General features: G+C 60.1%; 1 protein-coding gene and 1 long non-coding RNA gene across 2 annotated transcripts in view; one reads left to right on the top strand and one right to left on the bottom strand.

The window, feature by feature from the left end:
* Positions 1-1,004, bottom strand: part of LOC138830619 (uncharacterized) — a 37,967-nt gene extending 36,963 nt beyond the window's left edge. The window contains exon 1 of the long non-coding RNA XR_011373042.1: positions 288-1,004. This is a non-coding gene — a long non-coding RNA (uncharacterized lncRNA). The remainder of the gene's footprint in view (positions 1-287) is intronic.
* Positions 1,005-1,506: 502 nt separating this feature from the next.
* Positions 1,507-11,515, top strand: Tbx2 (T-box transcription factor 2). The gene is made up of 7 exons (XM_070027078.1): positions 1,507-2,377; positions 3,482-3,749; positions 4,735-4,881; positions 6,211-6,287; positions 6,375-6,538; positions 7,020-7,657; positions 10,084-11,515. The coding sequence occupies exons 1-7, from the start codon at positions 1,983-1,985 to the stop codon at positions 10,534-10,536; spliced, it is 2,142 nt and encodes a 713-aa protein (XP_069883179.1). The 5' UTR covers positions 1,507-1,982; the 3' UTR covers positions 10,537-11,515.
* Positions 11,516-20,107: the final 8,592 nt, after the last annotated feature.

The following is a 20,107-nucleotide window of genomic DNA, read 5'->3' as shown; positions in this document are numbered from 1 at the left end:
AACCAAGATCAAAACCCCTCGGGGCTGGCGCCCACTAATGCACCGCTAGGAACAATTACGGGAGCCAAGGTACTGGCTCAAAAAAAAAAAAATGTAGGAAAAGGTCTCCGAGGCCAAACTGCCCCTGCTGCTCTCGACCCCCGCACCGTTGGGGGCGACCGGTCTTTACGCGCCAATCTATGGATGGCTCAGTGAGCGGCGCCCCGCGAGATCGGGTGGGTCCCCGTTGGAGGTGGGGTGTGTGCGGCTCAGCACGCGTCCGTAGGGCCGGGGCGGACGGAACTCACTTGTATTGGTTGTGCAGGTGGAAGCATCCATCGTGGCTGGAGCGTACTCCGTATTATCCTTCGAAACGCGACCTCCAGGAACGGCCAAGGGTCCGCGCCCGAGCCCAGTTCGTGGCAGGTGTGCGATCGCTTAGCTTTCCCCGGCACACCTGGAGTTATGGCCTTCGATGTACACGGCACCACACTGGGCGAAACACACACACACACACACACACACACACACACACACACACAGACGGGCAGGCTGGGCAGAAAACGCAGGCTGATTGCGGAGGTGGGGGGCGTCAACCACAGGTGCTCTGGCAGACACCCCGAATCCCGCACTCGTTACTCAGCATTCCTGCATTTGGGACACCTGCGTGTCCCCAAGACGGACACCAACTCGAGAAGTGTCTGGCAGCAAAGGGCATGCCGGTGTTTAGGAAGTACCGGATGCAGCGAAAATTCGTTCGGTCGCGGGTGGGAAAAAAATCCTTCCTCCGGGATGCGCCGGGGCGGTGCCCCCCCAGTGCCCCGCGGAAGGTGCGCTCACCTCCCCGGCCCCCGAGGACCCGCTCTCCCGGCCGCCGGAGGATCCCGGGCTGGGTGGTGGACACAGACCCACGGGCTCTGGGCTGCGTCCAAGGCCTGCTAGGAACTGCAGGTCCCGCTTGAGCCTTCCTGTGAGAGATGGCACAGGCCGGAGGGGTCCCCACATTTCCCCCAACGCCAGGCCGCGTCCCCGCTCCCGCCCGGTCCGGTCCCCAGCAGGGCTCTGCCTTGGCTCCACTCACCGGCTCCCGCTACCTGGGTTCGGCTCCGGGACCTCAGCCTCCCGAGCCTCCCGACTTGCCCGCCCACCGGCCGGGCTTTCCAGCGCCCGCAGCCTCCCTCCGGAACGCAGAGACCCGGGGCGGCGACCTGGAGCCGGGTCGGAGGCCAGGCTGGGGCGCAGGCCAGAGCGGCCGGGCCTCCGGGCCAGGAAAAGGAGGGCGCCCCCTCTCCTCTCGGGAACGTGTCAATGCTTTGCACTTGGGGCCAGCATGCGGCCAGGGGGGCCTTCCCAAAGGCCTGGGGATCCGGGCGCCCCCCGCCTCAGGCCCTTTCGGCGGGTCAGGTCGTCCCTCCACGCTTTCCAGTCCTCGCGCAAGCTGCCGCGGGCGCGGGCGGCGGGGTGGGGGCCAGGCCAGGGGGAGGGGTCTCGGGGCCCGCCGGCCCGTCATTGGTTAATATTTTATTCTGTTGACATGTTTTCTTACTGCTGAGGCTTCCGACACCTTCTCCCCGGCCCCCCCTCCCGGCCAGAGCTTGGCCTGAGCTGTCAAAACCCCGCCCCCGGAGACCCACAATTGGTCCAAAAAGCGTAAAATCAGCAATCAAGGGGGGCCTGGCTCGTTAGCGCAGGGGATCCGAGCAGGGCAGGACATGTGAGATAGTCACAGTTTTCCAGAGATCACGACAAGATCTAACCAGTCGCGCGTGGTCCCCGGCGCCGGAGCCGGCCAGCCCAGCCCAGCCTCGTACAGAGCCCCCTCCGCCCCCGCGCCCCAAGCCCCCCGCGCCCCTTGAGGTGCGCGCGGGATTGGGAGCCGGGAGGAGCCGCTGCCGCGCCGGCCGCCCCGGCCGTCCGTCCTCCGCGCGCGCCGCCGCCCGGGCCGGGGGTCCGAGCCGCGCGCCCCCGGCCCTGGCCCCCGAGCGCCTGGGCCGGATGTCCCGATGAGAGAGCCGGCGCTGGCAGCCAGCGCCATGGCTTACCACCCGTTCCACGCGCCACGGCCCGCCGACTTCCCCATGTCCGCCTTCCTGGCGGCAGCGCAACCTTCCTTCTTCCCGGCGCTCGCGCTGCCGCCCAGCGCGCTGGCCAAGCCTCTGCCTGACCCGGGCCTGGCGGGGGCGGCGGCCGCGGCCGCAGCGGCAGCAGCAGCGGCCGAGGCGGGGCTGCACGTCTCGGCCCTCGGCCCGCACCCGCCCGCCGCGCATCTGCGCTCACTCAAGAGCCTGGAGCCCGAGGACGAGGTGGAGGACGACCCCAAGGTGACGCTGGAGGCCAAGGAGCTGTGGGACCAGTTCCACAAGCTGGGCACGGAGATGGTCATCACCAAGTCGGGGAGGTAGGGCGGCCGGCAGGCAGGCCGGCAGGCGGGCGGGCTGGGGAACAGGACAGCACCCACCAGCGCCGAGCCCGTGCGCTCGGCTCCCCCCTGCGCCCCCGGAGCCACTGCTTCGCTCTAAGTTGACTTTTCTTGTTTGGCACCGGAGCAAAAAAAAAAATTTTTTTTAACAAATCCGCAAAATGAAATAAAACGAAAAAACGGTCCTAAAGAATAATCCCAACCGTTCTCAGTTTCGAAGCCGAGGAGGCCCCGCAGCTCGGCCCTGGCGGGTCTCCATAGCCCTGCGATCTCGCCTTTCTGCCCCCCCTCCCCCCTTGTCGGCCTCCAAGTTCCAGGGAGATGCAGCGTTTCCCTGCTTTTCTGCTCCGGCCTTGAAATCCACAGTGGGACTCGAATCTTGCTATCCTCAGGCCGACTGCCGGTTCCAGTACTGGATCCCGGGGGGCCTGGGAGTCTGTGGGGCTCAGAGCTCGGGACACACCGGTTTCCCCAGGCCTTAAAGCCAAAAAAAAAAAAAAAAAAAAAAAAAAGCCCCAGTCTTGAACACTTCCACTCTTGATTTAGCCACTGGAATCCAGGCCTCAGGCTCACCCTGTTCCCCCGAAAGGCAGCGTTAGCCAGGATCTGGTAGGGACTATAACCAGTCCCCCAAACAAACACCTTCCAAATTTATTTCTAGAAAATTTTGTGACAAGTATGTATTCTTTTCCTGAAACACATACATGCATGCACGCATGCATACATATCCCCATACATGTATTTTCCCTGAAATAAAGGAAGATTTAGAAGAAACTGTCTTTCTAGAGGGCCTAGACCTCTTTCCTGTGCATCAGCTTTCATCTTAGATGGGGGGGGGAGGGAGAGCGTGAAGATTTAAGTGAAAGGCCTCATAAGAGAGATTCATATTGGCAGAAATAGAAGTAACAACTGCAGATTGGGCAGAGCGAGTGAGGGGCCCAGGCAGCCAGGGGCAAGGAAGAAGGCAATCAGGGAACCCATAGGCAATGGGGTACTTGAGGGGAGAAGGAAAGGGACACAGGAACCCTCTGATATGGGAGAGCTGGGTCCCAATGGCGTCTTCCCCCTTCCCTCCCTTCCAAGGCGGATGTTCCCCCCTTTCAAGGTGAGAGTCAGCGGCCTGGACAAGAAGGCCAAGTACATTTTGCTGATGGACATTGTGGCTGCTGATGATTGCCGCTACAAGTTCCACAACTCGCGCTGGATGGTGGCTGGCAAGGCCGACCCAGAGATGCCCAAACGCATGTACATTCACCCGGACAGTCCCGCCACGGGGGAGCAGTGGATGGCCAAGCCGGTGGCTTTCCATAAGCTGAAGCTGACCAACAACATCTCCGACAAGCATGGCTTTGTGAGTGAGGGCAGAACAGAATGGGATTGAGAAAGCCAGCGCTCCCTCAGCAGCTGGGCCCTGGGATTCGGTCAGGGAAGCACTAGCCAACCGCTCCTGCTTCTCCCCGCCCCCCCCCCCATGTCCCAGTCTTGTGGCTGAGGCCATCTGGGCCCCCCGGCCTCCACAGCTCTGCTCTCCAAGCTTGCAGAAGGCTAGATCCTGCCTACCGATCTAGGGAAGGATAGGTGGGTTGGATGAGCTCCAGATTGCCCACAATTTCAGTTTGGTTAGGCCTTGGAGGGAACCCCTGCCCCCAGTCAAGCCAAAGGTAGATGACACCCGGACTGAGTACAGCAACCCAGGTCCTTGGAAGGGCATCCTAGTTGGCACCTCTAGGTGCTGAGCTTGGAAGATCTACTCCTGACCTGCCCTCGCCCTTCCCCAAGACTAGAGGATTTGAATGTTCAATCAGCCCCCACCCCAAATATCCTGGGGTACCCTCCTTCCTCTTACAGGCAGTTGTGCCCAATCTAGAGGGGGTATAGTGACTCTCTATTTCTTCTTGAGCCAAGGTCTCAGCAACTGTTGGGAAGAGGAGATTCTATGAGGCAAAAAAAGGGGGCTACAGACTAGGCAGGTCACTCCCAGGTCAAAATTCTCGATGTGTCATTTCTGGGCCTGAGTAACGCCAAAGGAAGGAAAGTTCAAAGTGAAGTTGGCTTGTTTTTTCTTTTCTTTTCTTTTCTGCTCTAGTTTTGTTTCCAATCTGTGTGTATGGTTGGGGGGAGGGGTGGAGAGTTCACAGAGAAAGGAGAAGTTAAAAGAAAGTAATTGATGAGGAACAAGAAGAAGAGAAAATATAGGTGAGAGAAAAGCGGGGGGGGGGAAGCAGCAACAAAATATAGATAGAAGGAGATGGGGGTCAGGTCCCCAGGGAGTGAAAATTAAAAACCACTGGAGACAAGGGCTGGGGTGTGCCAGCTCACTGGTGCCATTCCCACAGACGATCCTGAACTCCATGCACAAGTACCAGCCACGCTTTCACATCGTTCGAGCTAACGACATCTTGAAGCTGCCGTACAGCACCTTCCGCACCTATGTGTTCCCTGAGACCGACTTCATCGCTGTCACTGCCTACCAGAACGACAAGGTGTGCGGGGTGGGAAGGGGGCTCAGTCCAGCACCCACACTTTCCAACTCCCTATCGCAAGCCTACCCACCCTAACGCAGCCTCTCTCCCTTCGCTCACCACCTACTCAGGATCACCAAGTTTCCCAGCACCCACAGACCCACCCCCACACCAAGGCTCCCTTTTCCAAAGCCCTACACGTACACACATGCTCCCCCGGGGTGCCCTAACAGCTGGCAGTCTTTGGGGCGGAGATGTTTACTTAGCAATTAGTAGAGACTCCAGCCCGTGCTGACATTTTTACATTTTATTCGTTTATTTCTTGGCTCAGAGATGGAAATTTAAATGGAAAGAGGGCGCCTGAGGCAATCTTCCCAAGCTAGGAACTCTGGGCCCAGCTTAGCGTCCTCAGGGAAGCCAGAGACGGGGACAGGTGACACAGAGCCTGAAAATCCACTACGACCACCGCCACCTCCTCCCCAGCGACTTGTCTGGGTCACTCCAGGCCCCAGACCTCTTGAGAGATACTGAGAAAACTCAGCATCAAGTAAAAGGGTTGTCTTTTTCCTACTAGCTGCCCTCTATCCCTTTTCTCTAGTGAAGTGCACACACACACACACACACAGACAGACAGAGAGAGAGAGAGAGAGAGAGAGAGAGAGAGAGAGAGAGAGAGAGAGAGAGAGAGAGAGAGAGAGAGAGAGAGAGAGAGATAATAGCAGGCCTGTAGCATATGTATTAGTGTCCAGTGAAGGAGAAGCTCCCAATGTCCACAGCAGCCGCTGTGTCTTTGTGAGCCCGCATACACATCACATCCAGCTATGCACACACACCATTTGGAGTGCCTTAGATTTGGGTGGAAGCGTGTGAAGTTGTTTGATTCCCCGTGAGCACTTGTTTATTCTGTGTGTACTTGACTGTGTGCAGCCCTGGGGTTGTAAGGGATTGATTGCCCTTGCCCGGACCTGCGGGCTTGCGTGGCCGCCGCTGGGGCTGCGCACAGAGCCTGCCCAGGGTGCGGAGCCGCTTAACCTGCGTGACTGCACTGGCCTGTTTGCTTGCCTGGGCGGGTTTGGCCGCTGCGCGCACAGCTTGGGGCCTGTGTGCGTGGTTGAAGAATTCATTTCTTAAACGTTTTTGGAGGAGCAGAGATACTGGTCAATTCCCTCCAATGCCCACCTGCTGGCCTCGCCTGGGTGCTGTCCCCCGGTCAGGCTGGCTCGCACAAACCCTCAGGTCTCCATTCTAGGTCCCCCTCTCGACCTCCCCGCAGCGGCTGACCTGGGGTGCCCTCGGGTCAGGCTGCAAGAGCCAGGTCCTGACCTAGCGCCGCCTCCTTGGTCCCCACAGATTACACAGCTGAAGATCGACAACAACCCGTTTGCCAAGGGGTTCCGGGACACGGGGAATGGCCGTCGGGAAAAAAGGTGAGGGCTGAGCCCCAAAGGGCGGGTGGCGCATGCCGGGGGGAGCGGGCGGAGGATTGGCGCGCTGATGCCCGGTGTCCATCCCAGGAAGCAGCTCACGCTGCCCACCCTGCGCCTATACGAGGAGCACTGCAAGCCGGAGCGCGACGGCGCCGAGTCGGACGCGTCGTCCTGCGACCCTCCACCTGCGCGGGAACCGCCGCCCTCGCCGGGCGCGGCGCCCAGTCCCCTGCGCCTGCACCGGGCCCGAGGTGAGTTGTGCGGTTGGTCCAGAATCGGGGGGGGGGGGGGCGGCGGGGGAGGAAGTGCAGAGTCGGGGCAGGGGGTGGAGGGGCCTTGGCGCGCCCAGCTGGCCTTTTGCTGGCGATCTGCTTCGTTGAATGGCCTGGGGCGAGGCGGCCGGGGTGTGCCTGGAAGGGGCCGTCAACCTGGATGGACGCCCATGGAGGGCGGCTCTCGGTAGCCAGGCGGCCGGCTGGATGGTGAGCTTGGCCCCTTGTGGGCTGAGACTCTGGCTACGAGGTTGCCTCTGCGGGACTCAGTTTCCTCCACTGTCAGCGTTGAGATCTTGGATTAGATGTCCTGCAGCTGCCCCTCGCTGCCTCCAGAAGTTTCTGCGATCGGATCTCCCCAGAGCCGGCTCCCTAACGCCTGCGGGGCCCAGGCACCGAGAGCGGGCCTCCCTCGCACCTGGGCCCAAGCCCCGGTAACCGCGCGCCTCTGTCCCCGCAGCCGAGGACAAGCCCTGCGCCGCAGACAGCGACCCCGAGCCCGAGCGGCTGAGCGACGAGCGCGCCAGCGCGGCTCTAGGCCGCAGCCCGACGGGGGACAGCACCAGCCCCCCTCGATTGGCCGAACCCGAACGCTCCCGGGAGCGGCGCAGTCCTGAGAGGGGCAAAGAAGCGGCGGAGAGCGGCGGGGACGGCCCGTTTGGGCTGCGGAGCCTGGAGAAGGAGCGCGCCGAAAGCAGGAGGAAGGACGAGGGGCGCAAGGAGGCGGCCGAGGCCAAGGAGCCGGGCTTGGCGCCACTGGTAGTTCAGACGGACAGTGCGTCCCCGCTGGGCGCGGGACACCTGCCCGGCCTGGCCTTCTCCAGCCACCTGCACGGCCAGCAGTTCTTTGGGCCTCTGGGAGCCGGCCAGCCGCTCTTCCTGCACCCAGGACAGTTCGCCATGGGCCCGGGCGCCTTCTCGGCCATGGGCATGGGTCATCTGCTGGCCTCGGTGGCAGGCGGTGGCGGCGGTGGCGGAGGCGCGGGGCCCGGGACGGCCGCGGGGCTGGACGCAGGCGGGCTGGGGCCCGGGGCCAGTGCAGCAAGCTCCGCCGCGCCCTTCCCGTTCCACCTCTCCCAGCACATGCTGGCATCTCAGGTAAGGCCGGTGAGCTGCTGGGCTGGGTGGAGGTGGGCAGAGGGTGTGAGGGGCGCCAGACCCTCCAGGAGGCCAGAGCTTCCTCGTGGGGAAGAGCGGAAGGTCGCTCTCCGGGATACCTAGGTTCAGGGAGACTCACGTCTATGATCTGGCCGGGAGGAGTTGCTTCTCACTCCCGTGTGGCCTTGGCCAAGTGCTTGATCTACTCTCCCTGGGCCTCTTTCCTTCCCCATATCCCCCAGTCAGGAGTGAGCGCAGCAGTCAAAGTAACTCTGGACTTGGGCTGGGAAGGTGGCTCAGTGGTAGAGTGCTTGCCTTGCATGCATGAGGCCCTGGGTTCCATTCCTCAGCACCACATAAGCAGAAAAAGCTAGAAGTGGTGCTGTGGCTCAAATGGTAGAGCTCTAGAGCTGAAGAGCTGAGGGACAGTGCCCAGGCCCAGAGTTCAGACCCCTCTACAGACCAGCAAAAAAACCAAAAATGACAAAAACAAAAAAAACAAAACTTACACAGATTCCCATTAGTGGGTTTCTTTTATGTCATTCACCCTTCTGGCTCAGACACTTGTCTTGCCATCAGAGCTGAAAGGCTAGGGTGACTGGACAAATGGAGAAGGAATATTCACATTATTGTCAGGACAATTGACCTCCAAAACGATCCATCTCCCACACATCCCTTGCCTCTTTTAGGACCTCTAGGAAATCCTCTCTCTCTCTCTCTCTCTCTCTCTCTCTCTCTCTCTCTCTCTCTCTTTCTCTCTTTCTGTCACACACACACACACACACACACACACACACACACACACACACTGAATCCCCTCAATTCTCCCAGGAAAGATGACTGAATTCCCCAGATCCTTGTTGAAACTCTGAGCTCCCAGGAGAGAGTTTATGAAAATGTGGCCAGGAGATCCCATGGGGAGGGTGGCCTCTTTGGTTACTTGGGTGGAATATTCCCCGTGGAAAGGTTTGGAATCCCTTCATTCATTTTCTTCCCTCTGAGGTTTCTGGCAAATTAAGCCCTTGAGATCTTATCGCAAGAGAAGGAAAATAGGAGTTCAGGTCTAAGAAAGTTCCTTTGGGTTCGGGAGCTAATATGTTTAAAGTCTTGGGTGTGAGTGTGTGTGGAGGGGGTATGAAATGAGTTTTTATTACTAGTTATACAAATAGGGTTACAGTTCCACAAGTCAGTTACAAGGCTTCTTGGTCAACATCACCCTTTCTTTCGTTCTCACCTATTCTCCCCTCCCCCATCTCCACCCTCAGGTTTTAAGCAGAGCTCAGCATCAGAGTATGTGCAGGATTTGAGGCACCAATATCACATGGTTGTCTGGGCTGGAGACAAGTTTCTAGAGAACAGAGTCCAGGGCTTGGAGAGTTAATCTGCACTGATGACTCTCCCCTAAGCTCTGATGATGACCTTGGGCATTATAGAGGTCATAGGGAAGTCAAGACTTCTAGTCACATCCTGGTCAACAGGTGCAAAACCAGAATGGGGGGGGGGGTGCACAGCATTCGGCAGGGGTCCTTTGGTATAGCTGCTGGCCAGTGCATCAGGTCTTGAGTGACAGAACAGCATCTTGAGAGATCCAGAGCCTTCCTCTCTCCTGACCTGAGAGGCCAGATCTGAAATGTTCTGTGTGTCTTGACCCACTCGGAAAGGGCATTCCCCCCCTCCTGACTGAGCTGCCTCTGCTTCTTGCTGGAGCCTGCACCAGGCTCCTCAGGTACTTAGCTAGGTCACCCCTCTGCCCTCCTGCCCTGGGGGAGTGAGCCATTATCTCAAAGGTCACATAATCTCCAGCCCCGGCCTGGTGAGTTCAGGTTTGCCAAGGGGTTCCTGGCTGCCCTGCGCTCTGCGGGCAGCATTTGCATTCCCTCTCAGCTGCTGAGGAGGGGCTGCCAGTTCTCTACGGAATATTCGGACCAGTTTATGAACTGGTTGTCATTTGTGCCCTGCTCTTGGCCAAGGCGGGAGGGGCGGGCAGGTGAGCAGGCGGGAGACCTTAGCAAGCTCCTCCCCCAGCCTGTGCTCCCCGGCCTTGGGCACACACGGGGTGGGGGGAGGGATGTGGGGGTAGGAGGGCTGTTGGAAATGGGCAGAACCCCCTGACAGCCACAGCTGCCTGCCTACCACCTGGCCCCGTGCCTACCGCGCTGCCTTCCTTCCCTCTAGGCCTTTGCTGTGCCAGTTCGGCCACCTGGGCGTCCTTTCCCTTACCCCTACCAGAACGCTGAGCGCAGAGCTTGCACCCTACCCCGAGTATGGGTGCGCTTCTCCACTGGGTTTGGCCATGGGCACCCTACGACCTCTGGATTTATATGTCCGGACAGGGGAGGGCTCCGATGCTCCAGCGCAGCATCCAGGCCGTCCCACAGACACCACAGGCGGGCTGCCTAACCCTGTCTCCTCCCCTTCTCTTCCAGGGAATCCCGATGCCCACGTTCGGAGGCCTCTTCCCCTACCCGTACACCTACATGGCGGCCGCGGCCGCCGCCGCCGCCTCCGCGCTGCCGGCCACCAGCGCCGCCGCCGCCGCCGCCGCCGCCGGCTCCCTGTCCCGGAGCCCCTTCCTGGGCAGTGCCCGGCCCCGCCTGCGCTTCAGCCCCTACCAGATCCCCGTGACCATCCCGCCCAGCGCCAGCCTCCTCACCACCGGGCTGCCGGCCGAGGGCGCCAAGGCCGCCGGTGGCAACAGTCGTGAGCCCAGCCCCCTGCCCGAGTTGGCTCTCCGCAAAGTGGGGGGCTCCTCCCGCGGGGCCCTGTCGCCCAGCGGCTCAGCCAAAGAGGCGGCCAGTGAACTGCAGAGTATCCAGAGACTGGTGAGTGGGCTGGAGAGCCAGCGCGCCCTCTCTCCCGGCCGGGAGTCGCCCAAGTGAGCGAGGGGCTCCCGGGCCGCCTCCGCCACGCAGGCCTCCGGGTTGCCTGCCCGCCCCCCTCCTGCTGCTTGGGACACAAACAGCACAGAATGGGTATTTATTTAAATAAAGGAGCAAAAAAAAAAAAACAAAAACAAAAACAAAACAAACAACAAACCGCGGGCTGCAGCAGCCAGAATATAGAGCCTCTTCTGCTAAGCCGGGGTCTACCACACTTCCCTGGGCCTCAAGCCGGAGCGGCCAGAGAACACGCTGGAAGCCACGGGCTTCCGTCCAGACCCGCTCCAAAGGCAAAGTTACATCTGTGGAGAGGGCCTCCGGCCTCCCAGCGCTGGGGGACTGGGGTGGGGGGGAAGGAGGGGGGAAAGAGGCGAGGGGTTTCTCGCTCCCCCCCTCCCCACCCCTGCCTGGCCCCGTAGGGCCCTTGGGAAGCAGGAGGTGCGCGCGCGCACGGGTGGGAGCTATGCGCACACAGCTCCCGCGCGGCCCCTGGGTAGGGGTGGGGGGATGCTGGGGCCCAGGAAGGCTGAAGGAAGCGTAGCCGAGCTGGGGTGCGTGTGTGTATGGGGGGGCAGGGGAACCTGTCATTTTAGCCCTTCCCCCCTCCAAAGACAGGCGCCCCACCCACTCCTGGGTTGGTGGAGAGAGTTGCACTCCTTTCTGCCTTCAGTCCCCAGGGTGGCGGTGGGGGGGATATTTATGAAATAAATGGTAATTGTGTACATAAGCTTGAAGGGTCCCAGAGATGCACATCGGTATTATTGAAAGGTGTGCACGGCTGTGCACACGCGCATGCACACGCAGAGGGAGAGGGAGGCGCAGCTGTAGCGTGCAGGGCGTGGGGGAGAAGGCCCCACCGGCCGCTTGTTTCTCGCTCCCGAGCGAGAATGAAACGAGGACCCTAAAAACCAACCCCCCTCCCCCCAAAAAACACCCCCCCAACATCCAAACCCACGAGCAAACAATAAAACGCGACCATGCCACGTGAAGGCGGCTGTGCGCTCTGTGGGCCGCGCGGGGCTGGGGCGCTGGAAGGACTCGCGAGGGGGACCAAGGCCCCCCCCACATCCCACCCCCACCCCCCTCAGCGCCCCCCACTTCCCTGCAGCGCACAGTGTGCCCCACCCAGAGCGGGGCGCCCTCTGCTGGCCACTCGCCTCCAGTGCCCCCCACCCCCGCTCGGACCCGGACTCCCTTCCCATTGCTCCGTGGGAGAAGGCGCATTCTCTGCCTCGCTTCTCCATGGCGGTAGTGGGGGGAGAAGGGGAGGGAGACTGGAAAATGGGGCTCTCCCTTTGGGGAAGGGTCTGGCTTGGACCCCCGAGGGAGAAAAATCCCATCTAGAGTCCGCCCTGGTTGATGTATCGGGATTTGAACTCAGGACCTCTCGCTTGCTTGGCTGGCTTGCTCGCTGGGTTGGAACTTGGATCACTTGCGTCATGCCTCCAGTCCAGCTTTTTTTTTGCTGGTTGATTGGAGATGGAGGCCTTTGGACTTTTCTGCCCTGGGCTGCCTCCGAACATGGAACCTCTGGATCTCAGCCTCTGAAAGTCGCGAGGATTACAGGGGGGGCGACGCTGGAGCCTTTGGAACCCCAGAGAGAAGCACTGCGGCCGGACTGCTCGGGAGTGGCAAAGGCTGGCCTAGAAAGTTCTCCTCGTAACGAACTCTTCTCCATCCCTTCTGGGGGTGGAGGGGGGGGGCATCCTCCCTTTCCTCCCACAGTGGTCTGGGCCTCGGGGGGTTTGGCTGTGGTGGACGCCCTTCCCCACACCCTCTCGGTCCAGGACCGCTGTCTCTGGTCCCCAACGCCGCCCCGCCGGCGGGGGTCTGGCGTGGGGGTGGGGAGAGGCTGGGAGACCGGGCCATCAACCTGCCCCGGGGTTTGTGGGTCCCCGAGCACCCCAACCTCCTTGGCACGTGTCTCACAGGCACTTTAAGCCCCGGGTTTCCTTGAATGGCCCAGTGTGGGATGGTGAGGGCAAGAGGTGGGATGGGCAGTTTCGGGGTCTCCCAGCGCCCAGGACACCTTCGTGGGTCCACCCACTTCCGAGGAAGGCGTTGGGGGGAGCGGCTCCCAGGCTGTGCGGTAACGGGGGGGGGCGTCGGGGTGAGGGGGCTCAGCTCGGGCAGGGTCGGAGGGCCCGGCGGGCGGGACCCCGAGGCCCCTGTTCCGCTGGGGACAGTGTGTTGCCCGAAGATCGCCTCGAAAGTTCCTAGAGCGAGGGAGGAGGACACGTCGGCTCCGAGCGCTTCTTGGAAGGCTCGCCGGGCGCGGCTGCGGGTTCGCGGCGCGGGCTGCGGTCAGCAGGGGGCAGCACCCCCCGGAGGCGCCGGGCCGGGCGGGGCGGTGGCCCCGGCGACGGGGGGGGGGGTGACGGTACTTCGGGATGGGGGGGGGGGTGCAGTCTGGGGACACCCCGCCTTCGGCCACACCCGTCCCCTGCTGGAGTTGCCCACCCAGCGCTGCCCCAGCTGGGAGCCACGCGAACCTGCGGCCGGCGGCGAGCCCCGCGCCCAGACAAAGGCCAGGCCACTCCCAGGCCCAATTAAGCCTCCCGCCTTCCCGGCCTCCCAGCCTCATTGTCCCCGGTGTCGCCAATTAGCCCCGGCGCCCCGCGTGCCCGCCGCGCCCAGGCCCCGGGGCCTCCTTTTAACCCTTCCGGGCCTGCCTGGCTGCCGCCACCGCGGGCTCGGGCCGCAGGGCTGCGGGCGGGCCTGGGCAGGATTGCTGCGGCTTGAGGGGTCGCCCAGGCCCGGTGCTGACCTAGCCTCGGGGCCCCCGCTGGCAGCGCGGGGACGGGGTGAGGGTGGCGCGCGTGGGGAGCGGGCGTGGGACCCCTAGCGGCCAGCCGCGGGATCGCAGGCTCTGGGGGAATCTCCCTCTGGGGGGTGAGCGGTCTTCCGAGCCCTTGACTCATCCATCGCTGCCTTTCTGATGTGGCCAAGAAGATCCTGGGGCCCGGCCCCGCCCCCCGGAAGCGCGTAGAAGTGGGGTGCAGTTCCCCTCCCCCTGCCCCTCGAGCAGGGACCTCCCTGGGGCCGCAGGAGCGCGTCCTGCTTCGCCCCCGGGGGACATCGGCTCTCGAACACCCCGGCTAGAGGCCCCGATCCTCGCCTCGCCCGATCCTCTCCTGTCTTGTGTGTGCCGGGATGGGGGGCCCGAGGGAGCGTGAACCCCAGGTTCACGGGCACACTCAGGGGAGCCCCTCGGGGCTGCGGGCTGGAGCACCCTGGGATTGCTCTGCCCTGAGCTCTCTGGGGGCTCTCAGGAGATGCATGTCTGCCATTGAGGTCCAGAGCTCTGGGCCCACTTTCGAAGGCACTTGGCTCTTAGAGCTTCGGGCCCCGAAGCTGGTTTGTTTTCCGAGCTGTGCCGGGCACAGCTCCCGGCGGGGTGCGCCCCCGGCGGGGTGCCACCGCGGCGCCCGCACAGTCCACGGGCTGTGGTAACGCCCCATCTGCCCACAAGATGGCGCTCCAGGCCAGGGGCCGGCCCGGGGTCCAGGCGGCCGGCTAGGAGGTGGGGGGGGGGGGGGGCTGGAGCTGGAGGAGGCGATCTTGACTCCCACACGGAGACGCAGCCAGCCGTGCACTGGTGCAGATCCCCGCTCCCAAATTCACACTGGTCTTGGCTCCCAAGCACGGCTGCTGCGGACATGCAATCTCGGGATGGGATCTTCTCCTTGGGGCCACCCTGCAGTGCAGGCTCCCCACACATGCCAGGCTGCCAACCAGGACCCGTGGGCTGGTGCCCAGAAACCGCCTGCGTCCTGACGCCCTTCATGGCCTCTCGGAAGGGGAGTTATGGTTGGGGACGCAAGGGAGAAGGTACCTCTTTGGCCTATTGCTGAGCTGCCAGCTCTACAGTACCAGCTTGGAGGTGGCGTGGGAGGTTGAGGCTGCTTTTAATGGGGGGCAGGGATCCAGTCCAGTGATCCCGCCTCCTCCTCTCCACCAGCCCCACCCCGGTTCCCAGGGTGGAGCCAGGCTGGAAAGAGAGGCCCTGTGGAGCTGCTCACCTGCCTGCCCTTCCAGCAGGCGCCCAGTGCAGGAGGCCCAGCAGAGGCTGTGTGATTCCAGCAGGAGGAGGAGGGGAGGATCCCGTTGAGCACAGGAGAATCTCTCCTTGGATTGAAAGCCACCATGCTTCTGGGTTAGCTTTGAATGGGGCAGGAATAGCTGGGTGGACTCAAGACTAGGTTTGGAGTGACTGCCAGGACTTGGAAGTTTGGTTCCAGTGGGCCCTCCATGCCCACCTGGAGATTGGTGCTGGCACCCGGAAGAGATTACACACATTTCGCATCTCTTTTTTGGGGGCGCAGGGGGGAGACTTGAACTCACCGCTTGGGCACTGTTCCTAAGATTCTTTTGCTCAAGGCTAGAGCTCTACCACTTGAACCACAGCACCATTTCCCACTTTTTCTGTTTATGTGTACTGAGGAATTGAACCCAGGGCTTTGTGCATGCTAAGCAAGCATTTTACCACTAAGCTACGTTCCCAGCCCATCTTTTCCCACCCCTTTCCTGCATCTTATGTTAGGTGATTGACTCATTGTCTACATGCCCATGTGGGTGCTAGTGGCTTGTTGGGAAGCACAACTGCATGGCACCGAAGCACAAGGTCAAACTCTGCCTCCAGCTGGGAAAAGCTGGTTAACATGAATTTCTTCTCAGGGCTTCAGAATCTTCACCTGCAAAATAAGTCGCATTAAATTGATCCATAAATGACCTGTTGGCCACACATAGCCCACTTTCCAGGCTCCCCCCCCCCCATCTGTTTCAGAAAGACACAAGGCTTTCACTTTTCCACAGAGCACTTGGGGAGCCTGAGCTTGACCAGTGGGTAGACAGGGCCAATCCTAGACCTTGGGGGGGGGGCTTAGCTAAGGCTAAGATTCTTGGGGGGTGGCAGCAGGGCTGGTGGCCCAGATGAATTCCCAATTAGGAAATCACATTCCAGGTCCTGAAAGCCCCAGGAGAACCGGCTGGCTCCAGCTGCCTCTCCTCCCTGGGGAATGTGGCAGTTTCCCCCCCCCCCCCATGCCTTCCACCCCACAGCAAGCTGCAGGCCCACAGGCAAGTACTGGTGGGGCTGCAGGGAGCTGACTCTTGGTGTGGCACTAGCATGTGACTTCTCTTCAAAGACAGGAAGGGAGGGCTGGGAAAGTGGCTCCGTGGTAGAGCGCTTGCCTTGCATGCATGAGGCCCTGGGTTCGATTCCTCAGTACCACATAAGCAGAAAAAGCCAGAAGTGATGCTTTGGCTTAAGTGGTAGAGTGCTAGCCTGGAACTGAAGAGCTGAGGGACAGCACCAGAATTCAGGCCCCACAACTGACAAAAACAACAAAACAAAACAAGACAGGAAGGGATAGCAATGGAAGACAGCAGGTAACTGTGTATGGGTGTCTCCAAGAGCTGGAATACTCCACAGGCCAATCTCTCTCTCTCTCTCTCTCTCTCTCTCTCTCTCTCTCTCTCTCTCTCTCTCTCTCTCTCTCTCTATCTCTCTCTCCTTTCTTTCTCTTTCTTTCCCTCCCTCCTTCCTTCCTTCCTTCCTTCCTGTATGCAAGTCCCAGGGCTTGAACTCCAGGCCTGAATACTGTCCTTGAGCTGTTTTACTCAAAGCTGATGCTCTCGCACTTGAGCCACAGCTCCGCTCTTGGCTTTTATTTTATTTTGTCAATTGGAGATAGTCTCATCATGGACTTTCCTGCACAGGCTGATTTTGAACTACAGCAGTCCTCAGACTCAATCTCTTGAGTAGGTGGGATTACAGGTGTGAGCCACTGGCTCACCCACTTACCTGGTGAAAAGCTTGTGGCACTCAAAGTGCTTTTTTTCATGACCTTCAGTGAGCCATGGCAGGCAGGACAGAGACTATGAGTCTCTGTCCCACACACAGACATGGGGTTCAGAGCAGGGAAGTGAGGTGCAAGAACAGGGCTCTTTCACAACCCCTGGGGCCAGGCTCTTAGGGACGGAGCTGATGAGGTGACAGGGTAAGAGGCAGCCTGCTGCAGGAGCTCAGCCGGCCAGTGCCCTCTCTGGCCGGATGCTGGGTCCTGGGAGAAGAGGCCAGGCACAGAGCCAGGTCAGGGGTGGAGGGAAGGGCAGCCTGGAGGCGAGACTGGCCAGGGATGCCTGGTGAAAGTGAGGATCAGGCCACTGGGATAGTTAGTTGTACTGCTCGTGCCAGCCCATGCCCTCTTCAAGATGATTTCTTTCCCAAAGAGAACAGGCTGTTTGTCTTATGGCCCCAAGACATTGCTCCCCAGCCCCACAGGAAGAGCTAGGGCACAACACGCATGAGCAATGCCACATCCTCCTCCTCCTCCTCCCCATCCCCCTCCCCCTCCTCCTCCTCCTCCTTCTTCTTGTTTTGGTTGATCATGGAGCTTGAATTCTGGGCCTGGGCGCTGTCCCTCAGCTCTTCAGCTCAAGGCTAGTGCTCTACCACTTGAGCCACAGCGCCACTTCCGGCTTTTTTCTTTTTGCTTATGTGGTGCTGAGGAATCGAACCCAGGGCCTCAGGCATGCAAGGCAAGCGCTCTACCACTGAGCCACAGCGCCTATTGGAGATGAGTTTCACCGACTTTCCTGCCCGGGCTGGCTTTGAACCGCAATCCTCAGATCTCAGCGGCCTGAGTAGCTAGGATTACAGGCGTGAGCCTGCTGCCATTTCCTTCATGATTCCCAACTGCAAACTCTTGGGATGGCCATTTCCACTCATTTCACACAAGGAGAGCCCCAAGCTTGGACCTTAGCAAAACCAGAAGGGTCAGGAGGCAGGTTATGGGGTCAACCAAGCCCTGGCTGATCCCAAAGTCCCCCAAATTCCAGCTCTGCAGTTCTGGGGCCTCCAAGTCTCCCCTCCCCTCCACTGCCCACTGGTCCCAGCCCTCAGGACTGGATTTCCTTTAGCCGGGAAATTCCAGCTCTGACTCTTCTCACAGGGGCTTTGCCCCCTCCCTCCATAACTGTCCTAGTTTGCCCACATTTCTGGTCTCAGTCCTGCTGTCCTGTGCTCTGGAATATTCTAAGTTCTGAGCAAGTCATCCAGTAGGTCACCATCCCACTTTCCTTGAGAGATCCCCACAGACATACATGCGTGCAGGCAGGAACGCAGAGATGTATGCCCTGCATGTGCATCTACAGAGAAACATACTCAGAAACAGATGTCTGGGTGTAATCTCTGCCCCTGGGGAAACTGAGGTGCCAGGATGGAATAGTCCAGTTCAGCCTGGGTAACATAGTTGAGACCCTGTCTCAAAGTAAAAAAATAAATAAAAGACACCCAGATACTTGCACACAGATACATGTGTGGGCTTTGAACACACAGACGCAGCATGCCCACACATGGAAACATGGTCTTTATGCAAACAAGTGAAGATGGCTTGTGGAGGTGGTTGCTATAGAGAAATAAAGGCAGCCACATGCAGGTGGCTCACACCTGTGTAATCCTAGCTACTAAAGAGGCTGAGATCTGAGGATTGTGGTTTGAAGCCAGCCCAGGCAGGAAAGTCTGTAGAACTCTTATCTCCAATAAACTACTCAGAAAAAGCCAGAAGTGGCACTGTGGTTCAAGTGGTAAAGCGCTAACTTTGAGCTGAAGAGTTGAGGGACAGTGCTCAGGCCCTAAGTTCAAGCCCCATGACTGCAGAAAGGAAGGAAGGAAGAAAGAAAGAGAGAGATTGAGAAAGAGAGAGAGGGAGGAGGGAGGAGCACATAAAACATTTACAGAACGAACAAATGAATGAATGAATGGTACCCTCCAGAAGCAGAATACAGTACACTGATTTCCTCCAGGATATCCTTAAGCAATCCCTGGTTCAGAATTTTTGGTTCCAAGTTCATTTGAAATGGGTTACAGAGAGAACTCCAAAGGGCGTCAGATCTCAGTCCTAGCCTCCTCCCTCTCCTGAGAAACTGAGGCAGAGTTCAGACAAGGTGATTCATACTTGTAATTCCAGTTACTTGAGGGGTGGGAAACGTGAGGGATGAGATTTGAAGCCAGCCTAAGAAACAATTATTGAGATCCATCTCAACAAAGAAACTGGGTGTGGTGTGGTACATGCTTGTAATGCCAGCCAAGTAGGAGGTGATGTAGGTAAGAGGATCCCAACTGATGCTGGCCTGGGCAAGAAACTCATGAACCTATATGAAAAATAACTAGAGGGGGGTGGTGGGGTGAGAAAGAGGGGGGAGGGAGGGAGGGAGGAAGAGAGTGTTAGAGAGCCCAGCATTCAAAACCCAGTATGAAAAAAAAAGATACCAAAACAAAAAACCCAAAGGCCAAGAATGCGTGGGTCTCTGCCAGGGCTCCATCTGGTTATTCACCAGCTGGCACTTGTAGCACCCCCTCCCCTTCCTCCAGCAGGGCTGGGCATTCTCTGCTCTGTAGGAGGTCTGGCACATTTGGGCGTGGGAATGACAACCTTGCTTCCCCTCCTCCCCAGGCCAGGCCAAGCCCCTCTGTCTGGGGCTTTTGGGGAGCTTCCCAGCATGGCTGCCCTCCAGTCTTCTCTTCAGGGCAGAGGACTGCGTTGAAAGCAGCTGGGATGCCATAAATGGTTGCCCTGCTTCCAGCCCTTCAAAGGCTCCCCGAGGCGCTGGGGTGGATTCCAGGCTGTTCAGACTGTCGCTCCACCCCTGCTGCCCAGCTCTGGGTGACTCTGGCTCCAGGCCTTCTGTCCCCTGCGGTTTGGGGGCCCAGCCACTTGCTCTGTACTTAAGCGTTAGTGACTGAGACCTTGGTGGAGTACATTGCTAGGTGACGCTGTCGCTTGCAAACGCTGCTTTCCGCCTCGGGAGGGGGCCCTGTCCCTTCCCTGAGATTCAGGACGCCAGAGTCTCCATCTAGGATGGATCCATTCCCCCAGGCCCACTGCAGCCACTCGGTGGATTCCATCAGAGGAAGGTGCGAGGCGCGGCTCGGGCCACGAGGGGGCGCGCTACCTTCTGGGCGGAGCCCAGGCTGCCACACCCGAGTCCCAGGAATCTGGCCTAGACTTGGGGTGTCGGCAAACATCTGTGTGTCCTGCTGAGCCCGAACTCACACCCCCTGAGCAGCTGCCGGGGAAACGGAGGCCGAGGAACGTCCTGTGCATGCGCCGAGAGCGACCCCCCCCCCTTCCCCAGCCCCCCTTCCCCCCTCTCCTGACTGCACGGGCGGTGCAGTGACGCCCTTCTACCACTAGGTGGGGGTCTGGGGTCGTCCAGTCCTGCAGTCCCGGTCCCCCGGGCCGGGCCGCAAGCTGGTTCAGGCTAGTGTTGGCCACCTGGGGATGTGGGGAGGAGGGGGACCCGGGGATCGGGGCATCCAGGGGATCCTGGGATCCGGTCAGCTGTCGGTGCTTCAGCCAATACGCGGAGGGAAGTGAATGACAACCGAAGAGACCTGGGTTCAGATCCCAGCTGCACTAATTTAGGTCCCTGGCTTTGACCACGTGGGTATAAAACAGCCTTGCAGAGGGCAGGAGGTGTCTGATCTCCGCCCATCTGGGGGCTGCTCTTCCCAGGAGTTTCCATCTGCTCCCTCCCGCCTTCCTCCCCACCCCTTGCCCACAGC

Source organism: Dipodomys merriami, unplaced genomic scaffold (genome assembly GCF_024711535.1).
Source record: "Dipodomys merriami isolate MVZ:Mamm:240054 unplaced genomic scaffold, mDipMer1.0.p SCAF_19, whole genome shotgun sequence".
Lineage (NCBI taxonomy): Eukaryota > Metazoa > Chordata > Mammalia > Rodentia > Heteromyidae > Dipodomys > Dipodomys merriami.
The sequence above is the reverse complement of the archived record's forward strand: the minus strand, read 5'-3'. Positions and strand labels throughout refer to the sequence as shown.